The sequence below is a fragment of the Pieris brassicae genome, chromosome 7 (genome assembly GCF_905147105.1).
Source record: "Pieris brassicae chromosome 7, ilPieBrab1.1, whole genome shotgun sequence".
In the NCBI taxonomy this organism is placed as follows: domain Eukaryota; kingdom Metazoa; phylum Arthropoda; class Insecta; order Lepidoptera; family Pieridae; genus Pieris; species Pieris brassicae.
Window position 1 is genome coordinate 140,232 of NC_059671.1, and position 25,992 is coordinate 166,223.

Below are 25,992 nucleotides of genomic sequence, written 5' to 3' on the forward strand. Positions count from 1 at the left end.
GGACTAATCATTCTGTAATTTCATTGTGTAATATTTAAAAAAATAATCTGTAATTATTAGGAGTTATCAATTCTTATTATTAATTCTAGTGTTTAGGATTAATAATAGCGCTTATTGCTCTAGCGCTTTTTCTTGTAGGGCGTTATTGAGTTGCCTTAACTGTCTGCTATGGACTTTAGATGAGAAGTTTTGTTCCTACTTCAAAGTAGTACAATTTATGTTTTAAGAGTAGATATTATAAATGGATATAGTGATATAGTTTCATGTTCTAAGGTACTAGTTTAAATAAAACAACAAGTAAAGAACGGGAACAAATAATTTAATATTTCTATTAATTCACATTTAGTTTATTCTACCAAATAATCGGCTTCGGAACGCAGCTACGTGTGGCTACTACATTTGGCTATAGCGTGTTTTGCTTTTGCTCGTCCGTTGTCATAACAAATATTCATTAAAATATTGATCCCATTGTTAATACATATATATAATAGTGTAGGCATATACCGGGCGGGGTCTCCGATCAATGACAAGGACTTTTGGTATTTATTTATGACGTCATTCAATAAGATTTTTTTAAAATAAATGTATCACAGGCACGCACAAGATGCGAGCGCGCACCCCAGCCGCGTCCCGGCCTTCGCAGATCGCTTAGACGAAGTAACAGTTAACAATAATAAACTGTTAGAGGTATATACGTGACAAACATCAACACACCGTCCAAAAACCAACGAGCAGTCGACACAGTAAAAACTCGGAAATTTCATAGCCAAGTTACATCAAATATCACAATAATTTAAGTTTTGATCACGCAGAAGCCAGTTATTGATATTTTTTAACTTTTACCTTTCCACAGAAACGACAGTGTTACAATTTGCGTCGAGCTTTAAATGAATAGTCGGGGCAGCGTTTACATTAAATCATTACATTCAAAGCCTGTAAACGTAGCGGTCGTGTCGATGTAAAGCAATTCATAAGCAACTGAGCAAGGGAATATCGATTCGACTACGAGGACGAGTTACAGCTTGATATTCGCCATTCTAAACGAAGTGGGGGACAAAAATGAATTCTAAATTAATTTAAGATTTCTTAGAGAGACGTTCGTCTAGTGCTGTATAAAAAAAATACTTATTCAACGTTAAGTTTGTGACATACATTTGGGTCAATAGCGAAAAGCTTCCCTGAATATTGTTTAATTCTGATTTTTTAAATAATTTAATATACAACCTTGTTTTTATAGGTAAAACTTAATTTTCACGAGGTAGACGAAAGTATTTCCCGTAAGCGCAAAACACTGAAGATGCATTTGGTTCAAAGAATACAATTTATAAAATATATAAACATTTAAAATAGTTTATAAAATGACAAGATCATTATTTAATTTTTGATTAATCTAATATCAACAGAATTCTGGTTATACGAAGACATCAAAACGTACTTAAAGCCAATACTTACACTAGTCGATGTCAAACTCTCAACTAGTTATTTATCGTTCACTGACTAGATATCTCTGACAAGGCCCCCCATACTCAAGACATTAACGCTGGTATGTAATCCACTTCCGTGTTTTTGCGGAATATTTAGAAAAGTCTGACATCGAGTAGTATTTAATTAAAACTAATGCAGACATTGACTAAAGACTAACGTGTTGCAAATATTAGTATATTAAACAATAATATTAGACCAAGATAATGCAGAACAACAACGTTCTGCAACTCGAGCCACCCTTAATTTGCGCTTAACTACGAACATACAAGTCGCGCCTGTCTTCGAAGTGGTGTAACGTGTAGCTTTCATCTCCTATTTAGACAACTTATTTAGCAATAAATAGATACAAACTATGATTTTGTACTAAGTTAAGAAAGTCATTCGGCCAGATTGCCAATATTGTTTGATAGAGTAATCTATACCAAACTTAAAATCGCTAAACGCGTTTAGCAAAATAACTCTCGTAAATGTTGGTCGATCCATTTGAAATTCTACTGTTCAAATGTCCTCATCGGCGTCACGGCACAATGCCGAAGTGGCCGACTGCGGCAAATACCATTAACTACAGTACATCGAATAAAACTGTCATAAAATATTTAATATGCCCATACAATCGAGTGCAACGGTTAAAATTAGTGTAAAATGATATAGTGTGTGGGAGTGCGTCAGCTCAACAACGCTCTCTGGGCTGACTCGTGTCGTAGGCGCGGATGACGTCGGCCTGGGACACGCTCGCGCCCTCTTCTTGGGAAAATGCGAAACCATCTGTCACACATAAAACTCGGTTAAAACGCCTCGTCCAGGCTCAGCGCGTGACTTTCGTGGGGCAATGCATGGCTGGCTACGAGGTGATGAGGCAACGAACGGTGTCGAACGTGCGATGAACGCTCTAAAGCTAGTCAAATTTCAGTGAAAAGTGATGGAATGAAACAATGTAAGTATTATATGCCCCTCAAAGTCTCTCGTCGGGATCTATATCTCGCGGAGGAGGGTCGCGAAACAAAGGCGTCGCACGATACTAGTGCAGCGATTGGGGAGCCGTGCGTGTTTGTGTGTGTGCGTACTCACGGGAAAGCTCGAGGTCCATCTGTGCGCGGGTGTTGGCTCGGCGGCCGAAGACGCTGCGCACGTTCTGCAGAAGTCGCGCCGTCTCCGTCAAGCTGCACACGTCACTCACGTCACAGATGCGCCTCCGCGATAACCGAGTGCATCGCGACTCATTTTATTTTACTTTCAATAATTATGCAGTTTTACTTCCGCAGTCGCGATGCACTCGACTGCGGCGGCACCTGCTCGTGTCCCTCGTGCCGTCGCCTCTGATTTGTGAAACACTTTACTAACAAAGAAGCGAATGTGAATGGCGGAAGCGTCATGCGAAGCCGTGCGGCGATTTAGTCCCCGTTTCGATACTCACACTGTGCCAGACGGACGAGGGCGTGGCTTGCGTCCGCGCGGCTAAAATACACCCAGTTAGTGCCTTAAAACTTCTGAAAAGACCCTTAGGCGCTTGTAGCTGAAAGTGTCGCAGCTTCGGACGAAGTCACTCGTAGCTCAAAATAAATTATTAACGTAACTGATTTTTTTTCTGCTCAGCTATGCAAACGTACGTACGTACGTACCGACGTACGCGTGACGTACGGACCAAAGCGTGCGTTTTAAAATCTTATCCAAGCGTCTAAGGGTCACCGTATAACATTGATACATTAATATAATAAAAAGAAGACAGCCAATAGGCAGTAGAAAGTTACGGTGTACAGCGATGTTGGCTAAACTACAAAAACTAACAATTTGTGATTCAATAATTTATTATAAATATAAATTCATACAATTCTTAGCGATAGCTACTACTCCTCTCGCTCGATCGAGAAGACTGCTGAATGAGTGACACAGTCGCCTTCTCTACCGGATGATATGTACCGTTACACGATGCTTAGGTAAGTGAAACAAAAATAAAATCCAAGTTTTGTGACTTTTACAAATGAGATGAGGATGACTCCATCGGGAGGTATTTAAGGATGCAAACGATAAACATAAGCGACGGAAGCGTTGGGGAACATTCGCCAAGGTCACTTGCGCCTCATCAAGTGTATGCTTTCGTGATATTTACACATTTCCTGAACATCTTATTGCTGCATACGACCTGATGGAAGAATCATCGTAGCGGGAAGAGCGGTAATGGCCGATTGCGAATATGTATCGCGAGTTAATTATTACACCAGATAAGATATTTTGCTCCCAACATACGACATTCGTTTCAACAATTCGTATCGACATATTGCCTTTGTACTGAAAATACTTTAAATGCACTACATAAGTACGCATTCGAACTTAAGCTTTTCACTTAGCGTAACAAGTATTTCTAAATGCAAAATAATTTAAGATTCTAATAAATATCTTCATTGGTCAAAAGTCCCTCAGTCTAGTTTTCTCAATTGCACTAATCGTGATTATGGAATCGTCTCTCGGTCGGTAGCGAGCTACACTGGCATACGAACAAGACAGCCGACAAGAGATAGTTTACCACTTCATCAGAGAGACGCCGGCCACCGCGTACTCGAGGCGCTTCCAACTCGCGGTGAACACTCTATTAACATTGAGATTTCGTGAAACCGAGTCCACGGAATGTACGCTTAACATAAATGCTTCTAAATACATCTACTGCCGCTATTGTCTCTCCTTTCGAGATTCGCTAAAACGTTTCTAATACTCTAATAATCGTAACAACAGTCTTTATAGCGGAATGATTTCAGTCTGAAGCGTATTTACAATGCCTTTTGTAAACGACAATTTAGATGTTTCTGGCGACATTTTAATACATTAATGTAGTGATGATGAGAAATCCTATATGAGGTCGAGGAGGCCGCACGTGATACCCTCGAATGGAGACACGTTTTGAATTAAAAAAATCTAGCGTCGGTCGAGTCGCGTGCGCTCTCTTCGACCGACGAGTGTGGACTGTCATACGACGTGCGAGACGCGTGGGCGCGGCGGTCTGGGGCGGCGGGGGGAGGGGCGTCCGCCATTTTGTAGGCCGTCGGACACGCCGTTCCTTGTCTCGCGGCGCGGACTCTTCCACTCTTCGGGAGCGACGCGGCGTCGCCAGACGAGGCCCCGCGGCGACCCACTGCGCCACAATTAACGTTCAACTCTACCCTACGTGCTCGCTACGGGACGTGCGTGGGGCGCGTCCGTGCTGAGATAACGCCGGCGCACACTTCCCGCGAAAACTAATGATAATCCGAAAGCCGAACGGGTGATTCTAACGTCGACCGACAGTGCCCAATGCGTCGTGCGAGTTATCTCAGGACGGACCGCAAGCGGTGCGGCGCAGTGCCAAGCGAATACGACTAAGACCATCTTGACATTGTTTATGGGTTCCGTATCGCATTCGACTATAACAATGTGCAAACCTTAGAAGGACAGTTCCTTCTAAGCCCGCGTAGAAACCGAGCTTATCCAAATTATTTCGTACAAGCGATTAGCGTGAAATAGCAGATTACAGGAACTAAATAAACTACTCATATTGAAAAATATTATTTATCAGAACGTGACGATTAAATAAACATTTATTTTCATAAAATCATTTCACATCGTAAATGAACCCATAAACGACGCCACGGGGTGAGGGAGTGAGAACGTAAGACAGCCAGGTGTACGGAAGTTTTTTTCTTGGCATAAATTCACTAGATGCAACGAAATAACAAATATTAACAAGAATCAAATAAATGATAAATCAGCAGATGAACACTACGCACATAACACGTAAAGGTTATTTTTGTAAAGGACTGATTAGTTATCAAAATAACAGCATTCCGAGTCGGCCTTAAATTGCAAAGTTACGGATGAGTGTACATAAACAGAAAATGCGTCAACTCACGAGTGCCGCGGGTGTGCGAGGAGTGCGGCCGGATCACGTTTCTTTATCTCGCTCTCTCTCACGGCCTCCGTCGTGGTCTTGAAGGCCGAGTTGTGGACGCTGCGAACACGAGGAGACACCGCGTTACCAATCATAAACCGTCTCCGCCGAGCGAAGAGTGGCACCGACACTAGTACAGACTTCGGTCTCCTCCCGAAGCTTGAAAGCGACGACCGCCCTCTTCGACCTCTTCTCTTTCGCCGCCTCGAACCTCCGACATCGCACCCGACCTCCGCCGCAACTGCCCGCTATTCTATCTATTCAGAGGAATATTATTGGGGAGACGGGTAGGAGAGGAGGGGAGAGGAGAGGGGAGGACGAGAAACAGTCGAGAGACACTCACACGGTGATGATCAGGTCCGGGATGAGCGTGGCGGCCGGGATGAGCAGCAGGGCGAACCAGAAGACCAGCGAGCTGAACACCATGCGGTCCATGCCGCGCATCACCGCGCCTATCAGGATCGCCGGGTACAGGTTGCTGCGGAATATCGGGCGATTGTTTATTATCAGACTTCAGATTCAATCAGATCGACGGATCGTCCTCGAAGCGGCGAAGACGCACCTGTAGACCAGTATGAAGACGAACCAGAGCGCCAGGGAGCCCCAGATGGACACGTGCGTCACCCACGTCCACGAGTGCGTCGCCAGCCCCGCCTTCAGGCAGACCGTCGCCACCACGTACTGAAACGAGACGTCCCGGTCACGCGTCTGCTCTCGCGGCCGAGCCTCGAGGCGACGACGGAAGCTCACCGTGTACACCAGGTTGCCCAGCACCAGGTAGCCTCCGTCCCGTCCGCTGGGCCACAGCACGTGGTGCGACGCCAGCAGCACCGGCAGCCAGAACAGCAGCACCGAGTGGAGCAGCGCGTTGACCGCCCACACCCAAAACACGCGCACGTTGAACAGCAGCCCTTGCTGGGAAGGCACGTACAGCACCGGATGCTGCCACGGACAACCCTCGTTCGTCAGTTACGTACGGACACGCAGATAGCATTACAATCAGTCGCAAGGAAGAGAGCCGCTCACCCGCAACATGATCTCCGGCGAGCAGATCTTGTCGAAGAGGCCGATGGCGAAGGGCGGTAGGGCCGTGAAGATCACGTTGTAGAATCCTATCGTCCAACGCTCGAACAGGATCTGACCGGACCTGGAAGTGTTCGGGTAAAGAATCATCACATTTTAAAGTCCGAGACTTTCGAGCGGAATAGACCGTATCCGGCACTGACCATGCGGAGTAAATCGCGAACCACAGCTCGATGACGTAGAGGCAGATGTTCTTGTAAAAGGAATAGAGAATGAGTTTGCTGATGCGGGAGTAATTCCACGCGCCGTGCACCAGCAGCAGCCGCAACAGGAAACGGAACTGAAACGGTGGAGTAAAAAGAGTGAGTGTGAGTCGTATTAGAATAAAACTTTCTCGATGGACCCGGAGCGAGACCTGGGCGATGCTGTAGTCCGAGGCGCAGACCGCCTGAAGACCTTCCACGCCCGAAATTCCGATGCCGACCGACGCCCGCTGGATCATGGCCACGTCGTTGGCCCCGTCGCCTATGGCCAGGGTCACCGCGCCCGTCGCCCGAGACACCATGTCCACCACCTGTCGGAAGCGTCGATTTGTATTTTCGTGATAAGCGACGGACGCTCGAGAGTTCGAAATCAGTCGACGACCTCGGCCTTCTGGATGGGAGAGACGCGGCAGCACACGACCACCTTGCAGGACACGCACAGGTCGATGAAGTCCTTCTTGAGGTCGCAGCCCATGGCGTACTTCAGGGTCTTGCCGTCGATGACCAGCGCCACCTCGTTCTGCTTCCGGAGACCGTCGCCCAACTCGGCGCACTGACGAGACAGGCACTCCCTCGTGCCCTGGATATCATATCTCATTAAGTACCTTTAAGACCCACGGTCTCCGAATATATGTACAAGTGGAATCGTAATGGACAAATGTAAAAAAAAGGAAAAGCGTACGTCCAGGCTGTCTTCGTTCAGCAGCAGCAGCGGCATCGCCGGATGAATGAGCCTCGCCGAGTGGGCGATGTTGATGGCGGTCTCCTGTTTGTCCCCCGTCAGCACCCACACGTTGATGTTGGCTTTGAGGAGAGACGCTATCGTCTCCGGCACGCCTTCCTGTCACCACAAGGAGAACCGGTTAACGGACGCCCCGCGGAGATCCGAGACGTCTTCGAACCTCGAAGGACCGACCTGCAGTTTATCCTCGATCGCGGTGGCTCCCAGCAGTCGCAAGTCGTTCTCGATCAACAGAGCGGCCTCTTCGATCTTCTGCTCTCTGTCCCGTATCGCGATGCTGGCTTTGTGATACGTGTTCGACCAATCCTGAAACACCGGTCGTGAGCGGTCAGCTCGAAGCGAGAAACGCGCTTGAAGCGGAACGCGCGACACTTGCCTTGTAAACGTGCTCCGGGATGTCGGCGACGGCGAAGACCAGGGTGCGCAGGCCCTCGGCGGCGAAGAGCGAGAGATGCTCCAGGGTGACGGCGGCGTAAGGCGCCGCGTCGGGCCCCCCCGCCAGTCGAGGGTAGATCACCGAGTCTGCGCCTTTGCAGAACAACTTAATGTCACCTGAAAGCGAAGACACGATGGTCGTATAGGCGACGTTCTATCGGTCCGATGACACGGCCATGCGAGACACGCAGTCCACGCACCGTTCGGCGCTCGCACGATGACGGACATCCGCTTCCGCGTGGATGTGAAGGCGATGACGTGCAGCACGGCGTACGTGAGCCTCTGGCCTCGGGCCATCACCGTGACCGCGGTCGGAGTCCGCGTCTCGAACACCCAGCCGTACGAGGCCGCCCCCAGCACTAGTGCTCGCTCGTCTGGACGCGACGGATGGAAATCGTCATTAAAGGAGAGCTCGACGACTCCGAGTAATCTTAACGATAAAAGAGATCTACGGACCGGGTGAAGCGGCGTGGTAGTTGATTTTGCCGTTCTTGTGCTCGGGAATAACGGTGTGACAGACGGCCAACATGGTGAGGAATTCGGCAATGTCCGGAGCCGAAGGGTGTTCCCGAAGATTGTGGTACAGCAGCGTGTCTTCCGGGCGATCGTCGGGGCCCGGTTTGGTGTACGCGATCTGGGCACGCAAGAGGCGCGAGTTAAAGCGAGGTCGGCCATCGGAACCGGCAAAGGCGGGCGAGACGCTAGATAGATACCTCCGCAATGGAGCACTTGTGGAAGTCCATGACGTTGCAGGTGAGCGTGCCCGTCTTGTCGCTGAAGACGTAGCGCACCATGCCCAGCTCCTCGTTGAGGTTGGAGGTGCGGGCCATCGCCGGAGTGTCCGACTCCGCGTGGTACATCTCGCCGTCCATGGCTATGAACTTCGCCTGCGAACGGGTTCAGGCGTGAGTGGGACGTCGACGGAGCGTCGACCGAACGAGTCGGGACGTGGGAAGCGAACTTACTTGAAAGAATCTCACAATTTCCGCCGTGACTTGTAGAGATATGGGTATAAGGTTATTGTATAGTATCAAAAACGTTAAAAAATTGAATCCGAAATTTGCATTCTGGGCCCCTGAAATGGAAGATACCATTCAGCCGTACGGAAAAGAGAATTATTATTATCATTGATTTTATTTCATCATACAAGTTTCGCGCTAAAGTTCACCTTCTAAAGCGATGTACCAGTCGGTATTGGTGCGGCGCAGAATCCAGAGCTCGTTGAATGCGGCGCTGATGAGGGACAGCACTATCAGAATGATGAACAGCATCAGAATGTGCGTGTTCGTTTGGCGATCTATTGACGAACGCTTCAATGGGGCTGCAATTGATCGAGTTTCCGAGTTATTTTACCTGAAATCGGCTACAGTGCGCCTTCTAAGTACACGCACTTTACTCGATAGGCAATTCTGATAATTTACAAACAAAAACCAATGCTATTTTATTTATTTATTCATTTTAAACAGGCACACTGACGAACGTAATCGAGGAACACGCAAACATAATTTCCAACGAAAGGAATTTATAAAAAAAAGCTTTTTGCATTCCGCAAATGACTGAACTGATTTTAAATATAAATAATTAAAATCAGTTCAGTCATTCAAAAATAATAATAATAAAAAAATCGCTATTGATTCCTTACATTCCCAATATTACGACACTATCTGATAAATATATTCTTAAATCCTTGCTGTATGAGCAAAAAAATATAAGCGATTTAAAAAAAAAGTGCCTTTCTCCAAACTAATTAATTATCACTGAATAAATTCAAAAATCTAGATAAACGTAAATTAATCAACAAAGCTCGCGAGTGTAAGTTCATCGATGCTACCCAAGTTAATGAGCTCACCTTTAGTGGAGTTTTTCATAAGCTTGGTCTCGTGCCCGGTGTACACCACGGCCGCCAAGGCCCACGCCGTGTTCCGAAGCATCGCTCCTCTTTGCAGCATCTGCTCCAGCCCCATTGGAACGGTTCTGCGATTTATTGCGATTATCGTATGCTTAAAAACAACATTCCCTCAAAATTGGCTCTGCTCTAAAAGCACTCACTTGGCGTTGGTCTCCTTGAGCATGCCGTTGAATTCGTAGAGATGCCTGTTGGGCGGTTCACACTGAAGCGTGGCTCGGAAGGAAGCCAGTTCGGAGTCGTGCTGCAACCGCGCGGTCTCCGGTTGAGCTTGACGCGTCTTTAGGTTCGTCTCTCCGTCCAAGTTGGACGTTTCGATAAATGCAATGCTCTGTGGCTCACTGCAAGCGTTATCAGCCCTTATTATTATATGAATAGTAATCGTGACATAATATAGAAATAGAAAAACTGTAACGTAAGCGATACCCTCAAAGAAAAAGAGGAAAGCGAAAATATAACCGAGAGGTCAATAATCTACCTCTAAACTAATAAATCGGGGAATCGACCAAGTCATCTGTGCTCGTAAAACCTACTTCTATGTATTACGACCCTTACCAAATAAATCTAGTTTTATTCATTCATGATATTTTTGTTTGTTGTTTACACTACTACTTGGTATCTGTACACGCTCAACGAAAATATTTTCAAAATCGACATTCACATTACTCATCCGTGGACCAATATCAGTGCAATTTATGTTATTGGATTGGAAATCGAGGCGTAAAATCAGCTACACGAATGAATATAACGCATGACGCTATCACGTGTTAAACCTTGAATTAAACCTAAAATAATAACGATTCAGGTCGCCGTTTCATGTTAATGAGATTATAAAAGCTTATTACAAAATTCGAAGTAACTTTTCACGAATTTTCATACGGAATTTCATATGAAGACGAAGGTAGACGATGATGAATAATTCTGGTATAGTATATGACCGGAAGATTTGAAACTTTACTTATTACGTAAGCAACAAATAATACAAATAAATAAATAAAAATTAAAGTTTTGATATAGGGCGTGACGTCTTTGAAGCTTTTAAAAGCTTTTTCAAACAGCAGTTAGATGTCATAAAATACACAAGGAACAAAGGGTAATTCGAGCAAAATGATTAATACTTAACACCCCAAGTTCCCACGGAAGTAGAGCGGCAAAAAATTATCAATACTGTATTGTGTTGAAATGCCGAGCGCTCAGCCTTGATATTCACTGACATTTCTGATAAAAATTCATGGAGACCTGGATCGGACCGCATCGTGCCCGAACCGAGTTGAAGAACTCTCGGACGCAATTGTACACTTTACATTCCGTTCGCTCCATTTCAAACAATTACCTTCGTGAGTTAAAAATAACGCAACTAAGATCGATATCTGAACTTTTAGTGAACCTTTAAATATTGACGTAAGAAAAAAGTTTATGTCGCCCAGAGTTAATGGGTTGTTAAACAGAAAATAGCGCGAGCCATTTACGTTCTAGCTCAGGGTGACCACGTCTCATTTCTGGGTGATGTACAGGTTTTACTAACAATTTTTTTACAGTTGAATCAGAAATATTCAAGACCACGTAAATAAATCAATTTACTCAAAAGGATTATTAATAATACCGAGGGTAGCAACTAACCTGGATGCAAGCAGCACGAGGTCAGCGGGGAAGAACTGGTTGTTGTAGACCTTGCAGACGTCGCCCACCTGTTATATAGATCATAGTAAGAACTCCGTGTGGCCACTATGGATTATTGAAATTGAGCGTATTTGTTTACTTGTAGTTTTTCCCACCGGACCAGTTGCCACGCCCCTTCCCTTAGCACTTCCACTTTGCGACGGTTGGTTTCTTCGTCCGCGCGGTGACGTTTCTGGACATCATACAACCTTAGTTAGTAGTAGTTAGCATTTTTATTTCAAATTGCACAAACAAAATAGTATAATTCGTATGAATGGCCATACAAGTTACGTTTCGTCAACAGCTTCAGTCAATTTTTTTTTTTGGTAATCGGGATCACTCGTCTTTGATTATACATATTAGTATATATATACAAAGATATATCGTGTTGGGTACAATTAATTCACTTACGTAGTCCTCCACGATCTCTTTGAGCGCGCTTACGGTGAGGATGAGAACGAGCGGCGTCAGCGTGGTCCATCTCCCCGTAGGAGACACGTCAGGGATCTGCTGCAGCAGCGCGATCAGCAGAAAAAAGCAGTTGGAATAGCGTCGAAACTGCTCGAACAGGAATAGCGGCACGAACGACGGTACACTACATAGTACACATAATATACAATTCTTGATCACACACATGTACGTACGCTCGCGTTAGTCTTGTCTATTGTCTATGAGAATATAATACATTAGTTAACATCAAGCATTGACATTTTCCTCAGCTTCTCACAATCTGGTATAAAAAAATAAAAAAGAAAAACCGAGATTAAAATTTCAATTGGGAGATGTAGCTCGGTTAAACGGGGCGTTTCATGGTTCAAAGAAAAGTCAGTCAGTCATCAATTAATATTCATTTCTTTTACAATCTGGGGAATTGAATGAAATACAGCTGGATTTATTTAAATCAAGTGCGCGTCCTTCAAATATATTAAACCGAGGGCAAGGCTAGTTATTACGTATCAAGAGCAAGCTACATAACACCGTCGTAAGAAACCCCACGATAAAACAAAGTTTTGCAAAATTATTCCTATTTACACATTTTTTTTATAATAAACTATTTTTTAGTAAAGGCTACTAATATTTGCTTCGACTGAAAATAATAATTTTAATAATATTTTTTTTCATAATTGTATGTATAAAAGTCAATTAATATGGGCTTAACATTAACGCTTCGTAACAAATGTATTCGTTAAGGGACCTAATAATACATTTCTACTGTAAACAGTTAGCCTGCAGCAGCATAGGCTATATAATGAACTGCACTATCTGCAATATTTGTGGCGATCCCATAGCCTCATTTCTCAGGTCCCCATTAACCCATTAAAAGTGGGACATAAACAAACCAAGGGACTGATGCGATAGGCGTTGTGACACGGCGGGCTGCGGGCATCGCGCCAAATGTCCACTGCGCGTTTCGCGTAAACAATACTCCGCTCGGACACTATGCGTATTACATTCGTTTTTGACAACGGGGCCATAACGCATGAAGGATAATGCGGTTTGATTCAATGCTGAAATAGCTTAAAACCTATTTGATCCGCGATACGTTAGAGGGATAAAAATTAACAGGACAAACTTATGTTTTAAATTGAAAACGTTAGATACCTATACTTGGCGGTGGATATCCTATTGTTAACGAATTTCTGCGGTTGCGGCTGGTTGATGAAGATGACCCGGTTTTGTTCGTCGATCGCGCCATCCGTAATACCAGACGTTGTCGCTTCATCTTCATCTAAAAAAATGAGATCCATGGTTATTTGGAAAGTTTTCACTTCTTTTACCACTGCTTTATAAAATTGTAAAGAATGCATTAGATAATATGAAGGCCATGGCCGCGGATGTTCTAATGTAATTACAGTTAAACTGTACGGCAACCTTCAGTCCTACTTTATGGGCAGCTTGCCTATATGGTATACAATTATTGTGTATGCAGCACATATTGCTAGTCATATTTTAAAAAATCTCTATACCATATTGAACCATAAAATCAAGTTTATTTTTTTGTTTTTTTTAAGTAATAGGAGACAAACGCCGCCCATTGACACTCACATTGCCAGAGGGCTCACAAGTGCGTTGCCGGCCTTTCAAGAAGTGGTACGCTCTTTTCTTGAAGAAGCCTAAGTGGAAGTGGTTCGGAAATACTTCAGTGGGCAGTTGGTTCCACATAGTGGTGGTACGCGACAAAAACTGCCTCAGAAAACGCTCAGTTGTGGAACGACGGACGTCGAGGTGATAAGGATGGTATTTTGTATTTTGCCTTGACGTCCGATAATGAAACACAGCTGCAGGTATTAGACCGAACAACTCTTCTGTACACTCCCCATGGTAAATGCGGTAGAAGATGCAGGGAGACCCAACATATCTACGCAACGAGAAGGGATCAAGCCGCACGGAAAGTGATTGATCGTCGACGATTCGAATCGCTCTTCGTTGAATACGGTCAAGTGGAAGCAGCTGGTACTGGGGAGCTCTGCCCATGCGGGGCCGAATTTGCGCTTTATAGAGTTGCAAGCGGTGGCCCGGAGTGAAATACCGTCTCGCCTTGCTGAGCACACCAAGCTTTTTGGAGGCTAATTTAGCCTTCCCTTCCAAATGACCGCAAAACTGAACGTCATTCGATATGTCAAAGCCCAGTATTCCGAAGATATCAACATTCTTTGTTCATAAAAGCTGAATAAGACGAAAATCTTCAACGCTAAACATTAAAGAAACTTAAAGACGTTGGGATTATGCCAAAAGTAACTTTGTCAAAGAATATTTTTTTTAGTGTAGAGCAACAATGATATATAGTCCAGCTCTAATATAGTTCCACATACCCATTTTGCTCATGTGATCATTGGGTAGTAATATATTAAGTGTTAATTTGTAAGATGATTGTTTTGATATGTGGACAGTATTGATCTTGACATTGCAGTTACAGCCTTTTAAAACTCAAATCAATCAAATTAAAGATACAAATATTTTAAATGTTTTTTTATGGGTCTAGTAGTTTTACAGTCTATTTAAATTTCTTATGTATATATTAAAAAAATTAGGGTTGGGAGTCAAGAACTTAAAACAAAAGAGGCAATAATTGTGTGTTTAATTGTGATTTTCAATACCATCTGTATTCACCATATTTTAGCAGTTTAAATCCTATTTACACTTTAATAACTATGTTGCAAAAGATTTTTGTCTTTAGAAGACTTCAGATTGGCAGCAAGGGTATTTTTTTATAATAATTAGCTGGATCGCTCACCAGTTAATGATGACTACTCTGTTCTATTCTGTATATTTTCAAATATATTAAATTAGTCTTTAAGGTCTTACAAACAAAAGTGAGTTATGTTGCATGTAATGAGTTTTTTCATTATGTATTTTATTTGATTAAGATTTAATTTTTCAAATGAAATTTATCTAAAAAATTGATCTAACTTTTGTTATTATATGAAGGACAACATAGCACCCTAGGTTTTTATTCCTACACTTCATATATTATGTTTAAATTATCATGACAGATAAAGAAGTAGAAATTAAAATTATTTAACTCTATGGGCGAACCAATGTAAATATGCCCTCCCTTATTTAATGTCCTTAACAATTGATTAATTATTAATACAATAACTTTACACACTGCTTTATTAATATAATAAAGCAGTATTATTCATTTTTACGCAGTTTGAAACAATATTCATTACAAAAACATTAAAAGCAATAATATTGTTTAAGATATTAGAATTGATTGATTTTAAAACAATAAAGAAACATTTACATATTAAATTTATAGATTCTCATATTTCTATAGATGACATCATTGGCTCTTGGCTCAAGCATACAATTAAACATAAAGCACCACAACTTAATATTAGAATTTCTTTTATTTATATTTTTCCTATGTTTTATCAGAATACTAAATCTTTGAGATTTCAATTATTTGATCTTCCTAATTCCTAAAAAAAGTTTAAAATTCATACCTGTTAGACAGCCTGATAAATAAATCATGCAATTTTAAATATTTAGATAGTAGCAAAGATTTATGTATATTGTTTAAATAAGAAGGCTAGGAATAGTAGTAGGTGGTATATTAGAATTTATCAACCTAAGGAGGAAACACCATATCACTTACGTTGGTTCATCTTGAGCACCATAGCTCGGTAAAAGCGTGAGAAAGGCGCCATAACGTTGTGGTTTCCGAAGAAACCTGTTACATACTCTTGAAAAGCCATCCCACAATCGGACCCCACCGTAAATAAACAAATTCACGGTCACATTGATGCTATATACACTAAGATTACACAAAATTTGACACACATTATCACCGGGGGTTGGATACGTCGAAGAAAAAATAGACTTGGCTGAACATTATTAACATATAGTTTTCCAGGATTTTAGAAGTCTGAGCACTTAGTTTTTCTACTGCGCAGGAAGACTGACACGAGTAGCAAAAGGGAGTAGCTGGTTATTGCAAATTTTCAGAAAATATTGTTAGGTTTTCGCGTTGTCATTTTGTAAAGAATACCATTGACATTTATTTTAGTAGGTACACTAAATCGATTACTCACGCCAAACTCGGCTCTAATCTTATTTAATATTTTTCAAGATCACTAAATGAAAATTTACAATGACAGTGTAACTATTAACAGCAACTGCCAAATGGGGCTAGAGCATTGGTTATCCGTCAAGTGTCAACAGTCAGTATTAAAAATCGAGTCAACTTAGACTCCCTTCACTCGAGTAAATTTTGTCAGTTGCGAAAACTATATGCTAAGAGGAATAGCGTATAAAAGAACTTGAAAATAGCTTATAGGGTAATAATTTAGGGTTTATTTTGCATATGGCCAAAGGATTCTCAAACTTAAAGCGATACGGGCTATTGTATAATGTAGTCAATTTGGAATGTAACTCCATGATTTGGCCCACAAGAAAAGAATAACTGTAATGGTGGATCGATTTCAAAATAAATTTACTAGATACATGTGTAAGAGTTTATTTGGAATTTACCCATTCCTCTGGGAAACACAATTGAAAGAAATAAGATTTAGATTAAGTCGGTCCTTAGAGGCAGGATAATTAATTTAACTATCCATAATTTTGATATGTGAAGACAGGCTGCGAGTGCCGAAAAATCACACTCGGTCTGGTAAGCGGTCAGAACTGCTAGCAGTACGGCAAGCGTATACAAATTAATACATAGTATAGCATAATTTACAGGTTTTTTTACGCACCCCATAATGTTGCAGTTTGAATTCACAAGAATCGCATTATCTATCATTTGCTGTAAAAGGTTTAGATTATAGGTTAAATATTTTTTATATTAGTACAAGTACGTGATATTACTAATTTTCGTAATATTAATAACATTTGAATAGAAAATAAGGAAATAAATAAATAATTTATTTTCCTTCATATTTCTTCTACATTGGAGTATTTTTCCTTCTTATATAAGAATTCAAGTTTGCTGACTCCTGACAAGAGTTAACTTCATTATAATTTATAGAATATCATTATGTACACATTTTTATATGCCAGAGACTAGCTATAGCAGTAATAGTACATAATATAACATCTATTGTCGTATAAATAAGTTTATAAAGCCAAACCATCCATTATAATTTCCAAAGATATAAGAATTTCTAAGAATATTACAAAAAGAAATCCTAAATGTTTTTTTTCAAACATTCTGTTTTTATGAAAATAGCGGTCGATCGCAGGTGAGCACAAGGCCAAGACTTTATATCATTATTAGATTAAATCAGGAATGTATAATCGTCTAGCTTTTTATGAAAGTATCCTTGGTTCTTATGCAGCATATATTGCTCAGGCGGAATTCCTGCAGGCATAATTTCAGTCATTTTTTTGTGTGGTCCAAAGATTCACTGGAGAACAAGTATCACATGGCGTATAGTGCTGGGATCCCTGTGTGCCGGATGGTACCTTAAATCGGGTTATAGATTCGTAATTCTAGGCGAAACACCAAAGAAAATTCACACGCTCCGGTCTGCCCAACCCTAGAGATACCAATGTAGGTAGGTACGACAAATATTTTCTTCTACGAGGATGCCTAGTACCTATTATAAATTTAAAGTAAAATTCCTACCTGAGAATGCAAAGAGGAAGAAAGAACAAAACGATTCTGCGTTTCGATCTTGATCCGACTTTGATTGGTCAACGGTATGTTTATTTAATTCTATACGCATCACAGTCTCACTACCGTTTGATTTTGCCGGACATAATATATTGTCGAATCTAGATACGCTGTTGAACCAATCAAACCAAATTGGAATTACTTGATCTTCAGCCAGAAACTGTTAGAAATCAAGTATAGATATTGATGAACTAGTTAGTTTAGTCACGAAAATATAATAATTTAAAGGTATTTGTTTCGTGATTTCAACATAAACACCAATTTACCCAATATCTATCAGTAGGCCGTGCAAACTACAGATAGGTGAATCGCACTTTAAATAGACCAGTACAATTAATTAATTTCTAGTATTCGTTGAGGTCAGCCGTTCATCATTCGGACAATAATTAACAGGCATGGTCTGGACTCTAGCGGCTAAATGAAAACTAGCAATTGTTTTATCATTTTTAAAAAAACACAAACAATATTAGTGTTATGAGTACGACTGTCGAAAATATTTAGATTCACTGAATTGAATTATCACTTTACTTGATAATTTATTGATAAATGGGAATGCTAAACAGCACTTACCGAGTGGTTTGAACTTTTCCAAAATCGCCTGCATCCACACCATGCTCAATCAATCCATAATCACGTTAAAGTGCGGTAAAGTAAAAATCGATGACATGCGCCACGTAAAAGAGTAGACAGGTGGCAATGTACATCATGATCAGAATCTGTACCAACATGGTCGTCAGGCCGCGGTGTCGTGACTGCGGAGGGCTCCATGAGAAATCAAACGTGCGACATCCGAGAGGACGGATTACGAATTAGAATCGGGGCCTTTGTAAGTCTTCGTAGCCTTATTCGATCGTGGTAAAACTGTTTCAGCATTGGTTTTAATTTTGTACAAAATAATTGTGTATGTATGTAATGTAATACATAAATTAAATTTCGTAGAATTTTTCTTAATGCAATAGTTAGCCTTCATTGTTTTACAGAGGAAGAGAATAAAAATGTTTGCAGGGCCCTAATATTATAATGTCCAGCACTGGAAGCCATACACAAGGTGAATGTCGAGTAGATCTCATTGAAATGTTACGCAAACGATTGTTGGCTTACAAAATTAATAAGTATGTCACTTATAGGGAATCACCGAGTATCGTGTGCGCAAAGACCGGGCTGGTAAGACGCACGTTTTATAATATGTTAATAGTCTTAGTAATAAATTGTATTTACCTCCTCAGTTTTTATCATTGTAAAATTATTTGAAAGTTACCTATACTATATTCATTTATATCAGTGTCGCGAATACACTCTCAGTGTTATAACCTCTAGTCATATAAAACAACACTAATTGAAACACATGCGTCATGAAACTTAAACGACCGTGGTGCTTCAGAATGCAATATTTAAATTGATTGTAAAGGATGATATTGCCAATAAAATACTCACTGATTCTCGTGTGACCCGTGACACGCGTGCTAGGCAAGGTCAGCGCATCAATGGTGTCTTCACTCCCGAGCTGGTGCAGAGAGAGCTCTACAGTATCCGGGGACCCTCCCGGCCACGCCATTATCTTATCACCATCACACAATACACAAATCTACTAAGAACCTTGACTTGATATGTTTGCGTTAATATAACATTCCACTGTTATAACGATAATATTATTATGACTGTACGAATACAATGTTTAACACCAGATTAAAATGCGACAGAAGAGCAACTTTATACTAACGATAACGATTGATACTTGATGACTGAAGTTATCATTTAAAATAAGGTTGTTAATATTCTACTAACTATATATTAACTACTACGAAGTCATTTCGTTAATTGGAAATTTAACGAATTCTTTTTAATGGGGTTACAGTTTCAAAGACTGTATTTATATTTCTTATATGAGTTTAGCAATTACGATATATTATGATGCAACTGTTGTCAAAGATAGTCAATGTAAATTTAAACGTGAAGGAAGGACTTGTAACTCAATATAAACAAGATATTAATACTACATAGTGTATATTATATATTGATTTTGCCTTGAAAACTTGAAATTTTTTAAACACGCTACAATAGACTTAGGTTTGACGACACGTTTTTACCGAATAGAAACTGAATAAACCGGAAGTCTAATACATTAACATACATACGATACGTTGTAAATTGATATAGAAAACAATGGCTTACGCGCACTGTAGGCAGAAAACTCTTCCTTAGGTACTATGTATATTCTAGAGACTTTTAATACAGTTTCTACCTCTCCGATACAGTCCCGGGCCGGTTGTGACTTGTGAAGTGTCAAAGAAAAGACGCAACAAAAATGTTATCAACTCAAATAATAGTACTTTTCAATTAAACTAGGCCATCATTCATCTTGAATTTATTTGTTACTTTTTTTGTGAAATATAAAAAGCGAGTCCCGAAAACGTTCGCTTAGCACGCGAGACGGTCTTTCTACTGAGCCGCTCTATCTATCTACTCATTGTTGATAGAAGTAGATAAGATTGCACGTTTCCCACGATATATGTATATAGAAATAGGTAATGGGACAGTGCTTGCAGGTGTGGTGTATGACGTCACATACACACCCTATGATTTAAGTGAAATGGGCACGAAAGGGATTTATTAAAATTAATGGTCATACGGAAAATACGGCTGTTACTTGCAAATATGTGGCCTTTTTGGGGTAATTATTTCGGCCGTGGTAATCTATTGTCTCTGCGTAAATGACGTCGCTGTAGAAGTGATTACTTTTGGACCGGAATCTACATAAAATTACAATTTAATATATAAACCGCCGTTTGATTTTGAGCGTTTCGTGTACTGAAATCCCAAACGTGATACGTCGTTGGCACTCCTCATGGTAATGGATTGAAGTTTTTCACGATTAAAGCTAGCTCTTTGTTTCTCGCGTTGCCGGTAACGAGTTCTTCGCTCACAAAGACACTCAATTTATCTTTTCACCGAACACAAATACTGTTTGTCACTAATTGAATTCTATGTTTACCTACTTGGACAATTTACGTGCGAGCCCTCGCGTAAGTATTGATCTAATTCAGATCTTCGGTATTATTATTATATTTACATAATTACCGAAACAAACAAAGATCGTCGTAAACACAATTTGGAAAGCGGTAACGATTCCTATATGAAATTTGTTATTCATAAAGGTTCAAAGGTTCTTTTGGGAGTAGAGCGAAGACAGGCTTTGACTTGAAACAAGGCGTCCTAAATAATTTATGGCCTACAAAACACCTTCAATAAAGACGAGGTAAAATTCAGTTCATTCAGACTGATAGGCTAATTGGCCACAGTTATCGCGCCATACGCCTTTGCGATAGTTTTTAATGAGGCAAGACGTTCGAAACTGTGATTCAAGTCTATATGAAACTCTAATTATATTAAGTACATAAGAAAGCACAGACATTCGTTCCTAAATGGAAATTAACCATAAGGTTCTAGAATACATATTTCTTTTTAAGTTTTATGCATCAACTATCTAATTCTCTACTTTTTATATGCAATTTGTTTGTTCATTTATTAAAATCAATAACCATTATCGTTACCTGCTCCATTTCAATATATACACACATATTTATATTATTGATAAAGAAAACATTTAATATTGTACACAGCTCCCTTATCAGTGATGATAAGAGGTTTACGTGACATAAGCCGCCGGACACTTACACCAGGATTATTAAAGTGAATAATGTTTGTACTCCTAGTGAAGATTTACTACTTAGAAGGCTTATAAATTTATACAGTTCAACTATCGATTTGCCGTGCTTTCTTATGAAGCCGCTAATTAACATTAAAGAGCAGTTAAATTATAAATAAACTTTAATTGATACTTAACCATGGAATAACTAATAAAAAAATTATAAAGTTATCGTGTATTTTAGGCGGGCGGGCGGCGTGCGACACCTCCGCATCGCTTCTCGGTACTGGGCGGGAAAATGAAAGCTCACGGCTAAGCTTTTATAGAACAAGAGTAATTTTGTAGCGTAATAAAGTCAAAAATTACACTTCGTGTGTATCTAGTGCTACATATTGGCGCTTTGATTTATTATCCATTTCTGTTTTGTACCTGAGTGTATTGATGTATGTTTAAAGGCACTTTAGTGTTCCTAATTGAACTTATATTCTTTTGACAAAATAAATTGATTAATTAATGACATGAAGATGATGTCTTAAATTCTAACAAATTATATATTATTATCTATTCGTTATCAACGGTCGTTGAAGTGTTGGATCACGACCAGTCCAGGTATCGCGCGGCTGAATAGGTATTTATTTTATTAAATATGTAATACTTAGACATATGGCATCGCGGACTTTAGGTGTGTGTATGTATATTGATATCTATTGTCAATAGTTGCCGCATCGTTCGCTGATGTATGGATTTTTGTTGATATTTCTTTTACAGGTTGGGTTATATTATCGAAGTTTTTAAAACTGTTTTGAACATATTCTATACCCTATGTTCATTAGTAAATGTAGTAAAAATATAGTACTACGTTTTAAATACCTTGACATAATCCCGTAAATCTTATTAGTACCTATAGGAGCATAACTTTCGATATGACTTCCAGGCAAATGTAAGTGAATCTCTGACATTATAGCGACACGACTTTCAAGGAGCAAGTTTCTTTCTTCAATAGAAAATATATTTTATTTCATCTAAGTAAGAGCAGACGAAATCCGTTTAAGCGAGACATACAGCTTATTTTATCACTTTATTACTTTCAGTTAGTTTAGTTTTATTCTTAAACATTACGAGCCATTTTATTTATGAATTTCTTAATTAATTAGGAATATAAAAGAAACGTTCTAAACATGTTTGTGTGTTTCTTCTTGCTTTATAAATAACCGATATTGTATTAATGTGTCTCCCTGACATGTTCACGGCCATCGTGTTGCTTGAAGGGACCTAAACTGTCTAAATACACAAGGATTAAATATACAATACCGATTCACACCGAGTAGGATATCGACAAAAATACAGCCTTTTGTTTAAAGGTCACATGTATTAATATGTAAAGTTTTTTAGATTATATTGTGTAATGGATACACGTGCGTGTGTTGATACGATGCGTAAATAAAATACTCAATTTCCTTGTAGTTATTGTTACTAATTCGCGTCAGGATAAACTAGGCTGATAGAATTCAACTAGCACAATTGAAATTCTTCAAGTTTGCTCCTATAAAATTAAAAGGCGAAATAACTATTCATATCAGTAGCGATTTCCCTTTGAATATGTTAACTAGTTCAGATTATATTATATTATATTTATTAGTAATGATAACCAATATACAGTAATTACAATTTTCTTATATATTTTCAGTAGTAATAAAAATATAAATAGTTTGGTACAAAAACATGTATTGCTTGTAACATTGCGACCTTTTTTCCACAAAGTTGAAGGAAAAAGACGGAAATACAACGTCAACATAAAAATAGTCCGCTCCCTTTTGATATATATAATGGCAGAGTTAATAGTAAGACTAATAGATGCGTAGTTCGACAACAGGGTCACCAACAAAACACCACAAAAATGCTTTATCTGCTTAGATCACAACAATTTTCATTAGCTGTCCCTGCGAACTTCGTTTCGACTTAAGTACTTAGCCTACCTTTTTACAAGGTACATACCAATATATGAAACATTTTGCAATGCTACTCCCCACAAAAACCTTCCTCAAGAGTTCAAGGAATAAATAAAAAAATCATTTGTTTTCGAGTTTTAACCTTAGCAACATATTTTTCGATTGATCCTTTGTTATTAAGCCATTCATTAAAACAGAATACTACTGCTACATGTAAGAGCCAGCCCTGTCGCCGCCGCAAGCTCGGTACCGTTTGCAAATTATGACAGAACAGTAGGGTTGGGGCGGAAGTGGCCGTCGCTACCCATTTCCGGTCAGATTTGACGCTAATTCTTTCTACAAACCACTGCGGCATAGCTGAACCGTCCTGCTTTTACAATATAATAGTTAATTCACGATAGATATCATACTTATCATCATCATCTTATACTCAGCGTACCTAGTCCAGCCATAAGTTCTGTTACAATTGGAAATGTATTTTTTAACGAAGTAGTGTGATATTATTAAAATTTATACCTACATATTTATGAAACTCTCAGCAAAAAATAAAAATAAATATTTTATTCGAAATGGCCACCTTTGGCTTTTATCAGTTTGGCCACGAATCTATGGATTTACACACTGTTTTTAAGGGGAAATCTCGCCACTTCAACTATTATAAAGTCTGGAACGTTGGTTTCAAGCCAGACCTGGGTAGTTCGTGCCTTGTGACCAGGCGCAAATTCCTGCTGGCAAGTCCACGGTATATTTAGCTGAAGTTTTCCTCCTTTTTCACAAAAATGTAGTTTTGTGACTTCTTCATAAGACACATACCTTTCCGACCACACTACTTGAGCAGCACATTTACATTATTCTACAATTTTGAAAATTTTTTCATCGGTAAAGAGGATATTCCTGAGCTTTTCATCAGCGTTTCGCTACATAAGGCGTTTCGATCGATCTACCCTCTTTAATTGTAAAGATTGATTTAGGGCATGTCCTAAATAAATATATCGACGATAAGCACAGAGGTTCAGGTCTTGTTTTACCTATAATATGCGACAGAGTCTTAGCGGGAATGTTAATTTCTCGGGATAAGATTTTTTAATTCCTAACGGGGTTTTGACGAATTCTAGCTTTAACTATATCAACAGCCTTTGTAGTTTTAACAGTGTTGTTGTATCTGTTGATAGTGCGAACATACGGCTGATATCAAGTTTATCAAAATACTTTTGAAGTATCTGGAATATGACCGCCGGCTCCACACGGCTTTGTGCGATCACTGCAAACCTATTGTATAAACCCCTATTCCATAATGTTATTTGATAATTAACACGAAAAATATGTGAAATGGCGCAAAATCGAAAGTTTTTAAAATAATATACGTGTTCCAAATTCAAAATAATTAAAAAGATGAGGAAAAGGTTTTATGGCCAGACTAGTTAGTTACTTGATTTAATCTATACGATTAATCAACGTTAGTAATTAATTAAAAACTTATCAGCAATATTGTATAGATAGCATGGCTGACATCTTGTCTCTTAAAGGAATATGCGATTATGCTATTACTTTAACTGGTGATAATGTATTGCAATTTATTGACAACTGCACCCACAAACTCCAACGCTGTTTATAATGACATTATTGTACCTTCATTACAAAAAATAATACTCTTAATGAAGCCTTGAATGTCAGGAACATCAAGGCTCCGACCGGAACCTTGGCATTTGACGATGCACTGCTATGAGATATTGTCTCGCTTTGACAACAACTTGAATGCCATTTTTTATCCTTACTAGATAACTCGTAAATAGTTTTAATAATGACATACATTAGCGAGTTAGCATAAAACAATTAAAGACGACGCAACTAAAAGTCAACGCCCAGATATTGCGTGAATACTAATGTCTAGACTAGACTGTAACTAGATAGATTTGAATAGCTTTATCCAATCAGGCTACGTCTCTAGAATAGAATTCGTCTAGAATTTCTTACTTAATTACTGCGACTTGTTAAAAAGTAAAACAGTTCGCTTTATTGCTGTGTTATCCACTTAATCAGGGTCTTAGGGTTAGCAGCGATCTTAAGTCGAACGACGCTTTGCTCATCGTTTGCCTATTAAGAGAATAAATATATATAAAACAGTAGGTAGGAATTCCTGAAAGGTCAGCCGCGCTGCTAGCCTTCCGGCAATTTCACTAATCAAAATCCTGTTCGCCTAACACTATGAAAAACGTACCGATTCGTCTCCAGGATCGCCAATTACTCTCAATCCGGTGGAGAAGACGTCGCGAAGCCGATGTCAAATATGAGATCACACGTCCTTTGCCTTCCTCGGCTGAAAATTGGCAAGGGTCAACGGCAGTGTCTTTATAAACATAAATGTAAAATTATTTCCTTTTCATGTAACCAAATTTTAAGATTTTATTTATATTATATACTTCAATCGTCACTGAACCATCTAAACAAATAAGTTATTGGTATATTTATTTAACAGCTCACCCTGGTTTAAGAATGATGTTTTTTGTGTAATTTAAGGGTTATGTAGATGACGTCTATTATTTTAATAAAACTGTTCGATTTAACTGCGTTCACTTAACCGTGTCGCCGAATCTTCCGTTACACACCATTTCTAATATAACAAAAACATTCTTACGAAATGAGTAATATCCAATACGAGTCGTTAAGAATGTATATTTATTTGAAGGTTATCATAAAACGACTAACCTCCATCGTCAAGGTCTTCATAGCCCTGTCGTTCCATAGTCCTGAGGGGAATCATAACTTCGGCACACATAGATCGGTGCAGTTTAGTAAACGAGGCATGGCTGTGCGACGTGTCGACGGTCGCGACGCGCAGCGGTCACT

General features: G+C 39.9%; 1 protein-coding gene across 10 annotated transcripts; it reads right to left on the reverse strand.

Annotated features, from left to right (window-relative positions):
* Positions 1 to 301: 301 nt before the first annotated feature.
* Positions 302 to 25,981, reverse strand: LOC123712051 (probable phospholipid-transporting ATPase IA). 10 transcript variants are annotated; one of them, XM_045664985.1, is made up of 28 exons: positions 25,852 to 25,981; positions 25,364 to 25,462; positions 13,032 to 13,158; positions 11,841 to 12,024; positions 11,530 to 11,622; positions 11,391 to 11,458; positions 9,914 to 10,111; positions 9,714 to 9,838; positions 9,033 to 9,185; positions 8,830 to 8,939; positions 8,578 to 8,751; positions 8,321 to 8,498; positions 8,065 to 8,238; positions 7,806 to 7,981; positions 7,604 to 7,735; positions 7,370 to 7,528; positions 7,070 to 7,267; positions 6,840 to 6,998; positions 6,628 to 6,764; positions 6,428 to 6,548; positions 6,152 to 6,343; positions 5,964 to 6,082; positions 5,745 to 5,879; positions 5,363 to 5,461; positions 4,007 to 4,069; positions 2,900 to 2,940; positions 2,554 to 2,645; positions 2,235 to 2,250 (listed from the first exon to the last, which is right to left on the reverse strand). In XM_045664985.1, exons 1-27 carry the CDS (start codon positions 25,919 to 25,921, stop codon positions 2,641 to 2,643), a joined length of 3,489 nt encoding a protein of 1,162 aa, XP_045520941.1. In that variant the 5' UTR covers positions 25,922 to 25,981; the 3' UTR covers positions 2,235 to 2,250; positions 2,554 to 2,640. The 10 variants fall into 10 exon arrangements, with proteins under 10 accessions (XP_045520933.1, XP_045520935.1, XP_045520936.1 ...); XM_045664977.1 differs by lacking the exon at positions 2,900 to 2,940 and having other exon boundaries at positions 302 to 2,250; XM_045664979.1 differs by lacking the exons at positions 2,900 to 2,940; positions 25,364 to 25,462; positions 25,852 to 25,981 and adding exons at positions 18,985 to 19,208; positions 19,793 to 19,973 and having other exon boundaries at positions 302 to 2,250.
* Positions 25,982 to 25,992: the final 11 nt, after the last annotated feature.

What these genes read in the sequence shown, in the direction of transcription:
- LOC123712051 (XM_045664977.1), bottom strand. Translation starts at nt 25,921, where the DNA reads ATGTGTGCCGAAGTTATGATTCCCCTCAGGACTATGGAACGACAGGGC. An exon ending in CGGACTACAGCATCGCCCAG is followed by an intron (nt 6,765 to 6,839) that starts GTCTCGCTCCGG and finishes CCACCGTTTCAG; the next exon opens with TTCCGTTTCCTGTTGCGGCT. An exon ending in GGCGTCTCTCTGATGAAGTG is followed by an intron (nt 2,646 to 4,006) that starts GTAAACTATCTC and finishes TGACGTGTGCAG; the next exon opens with CTTGACGGAGACGGCGCGAC.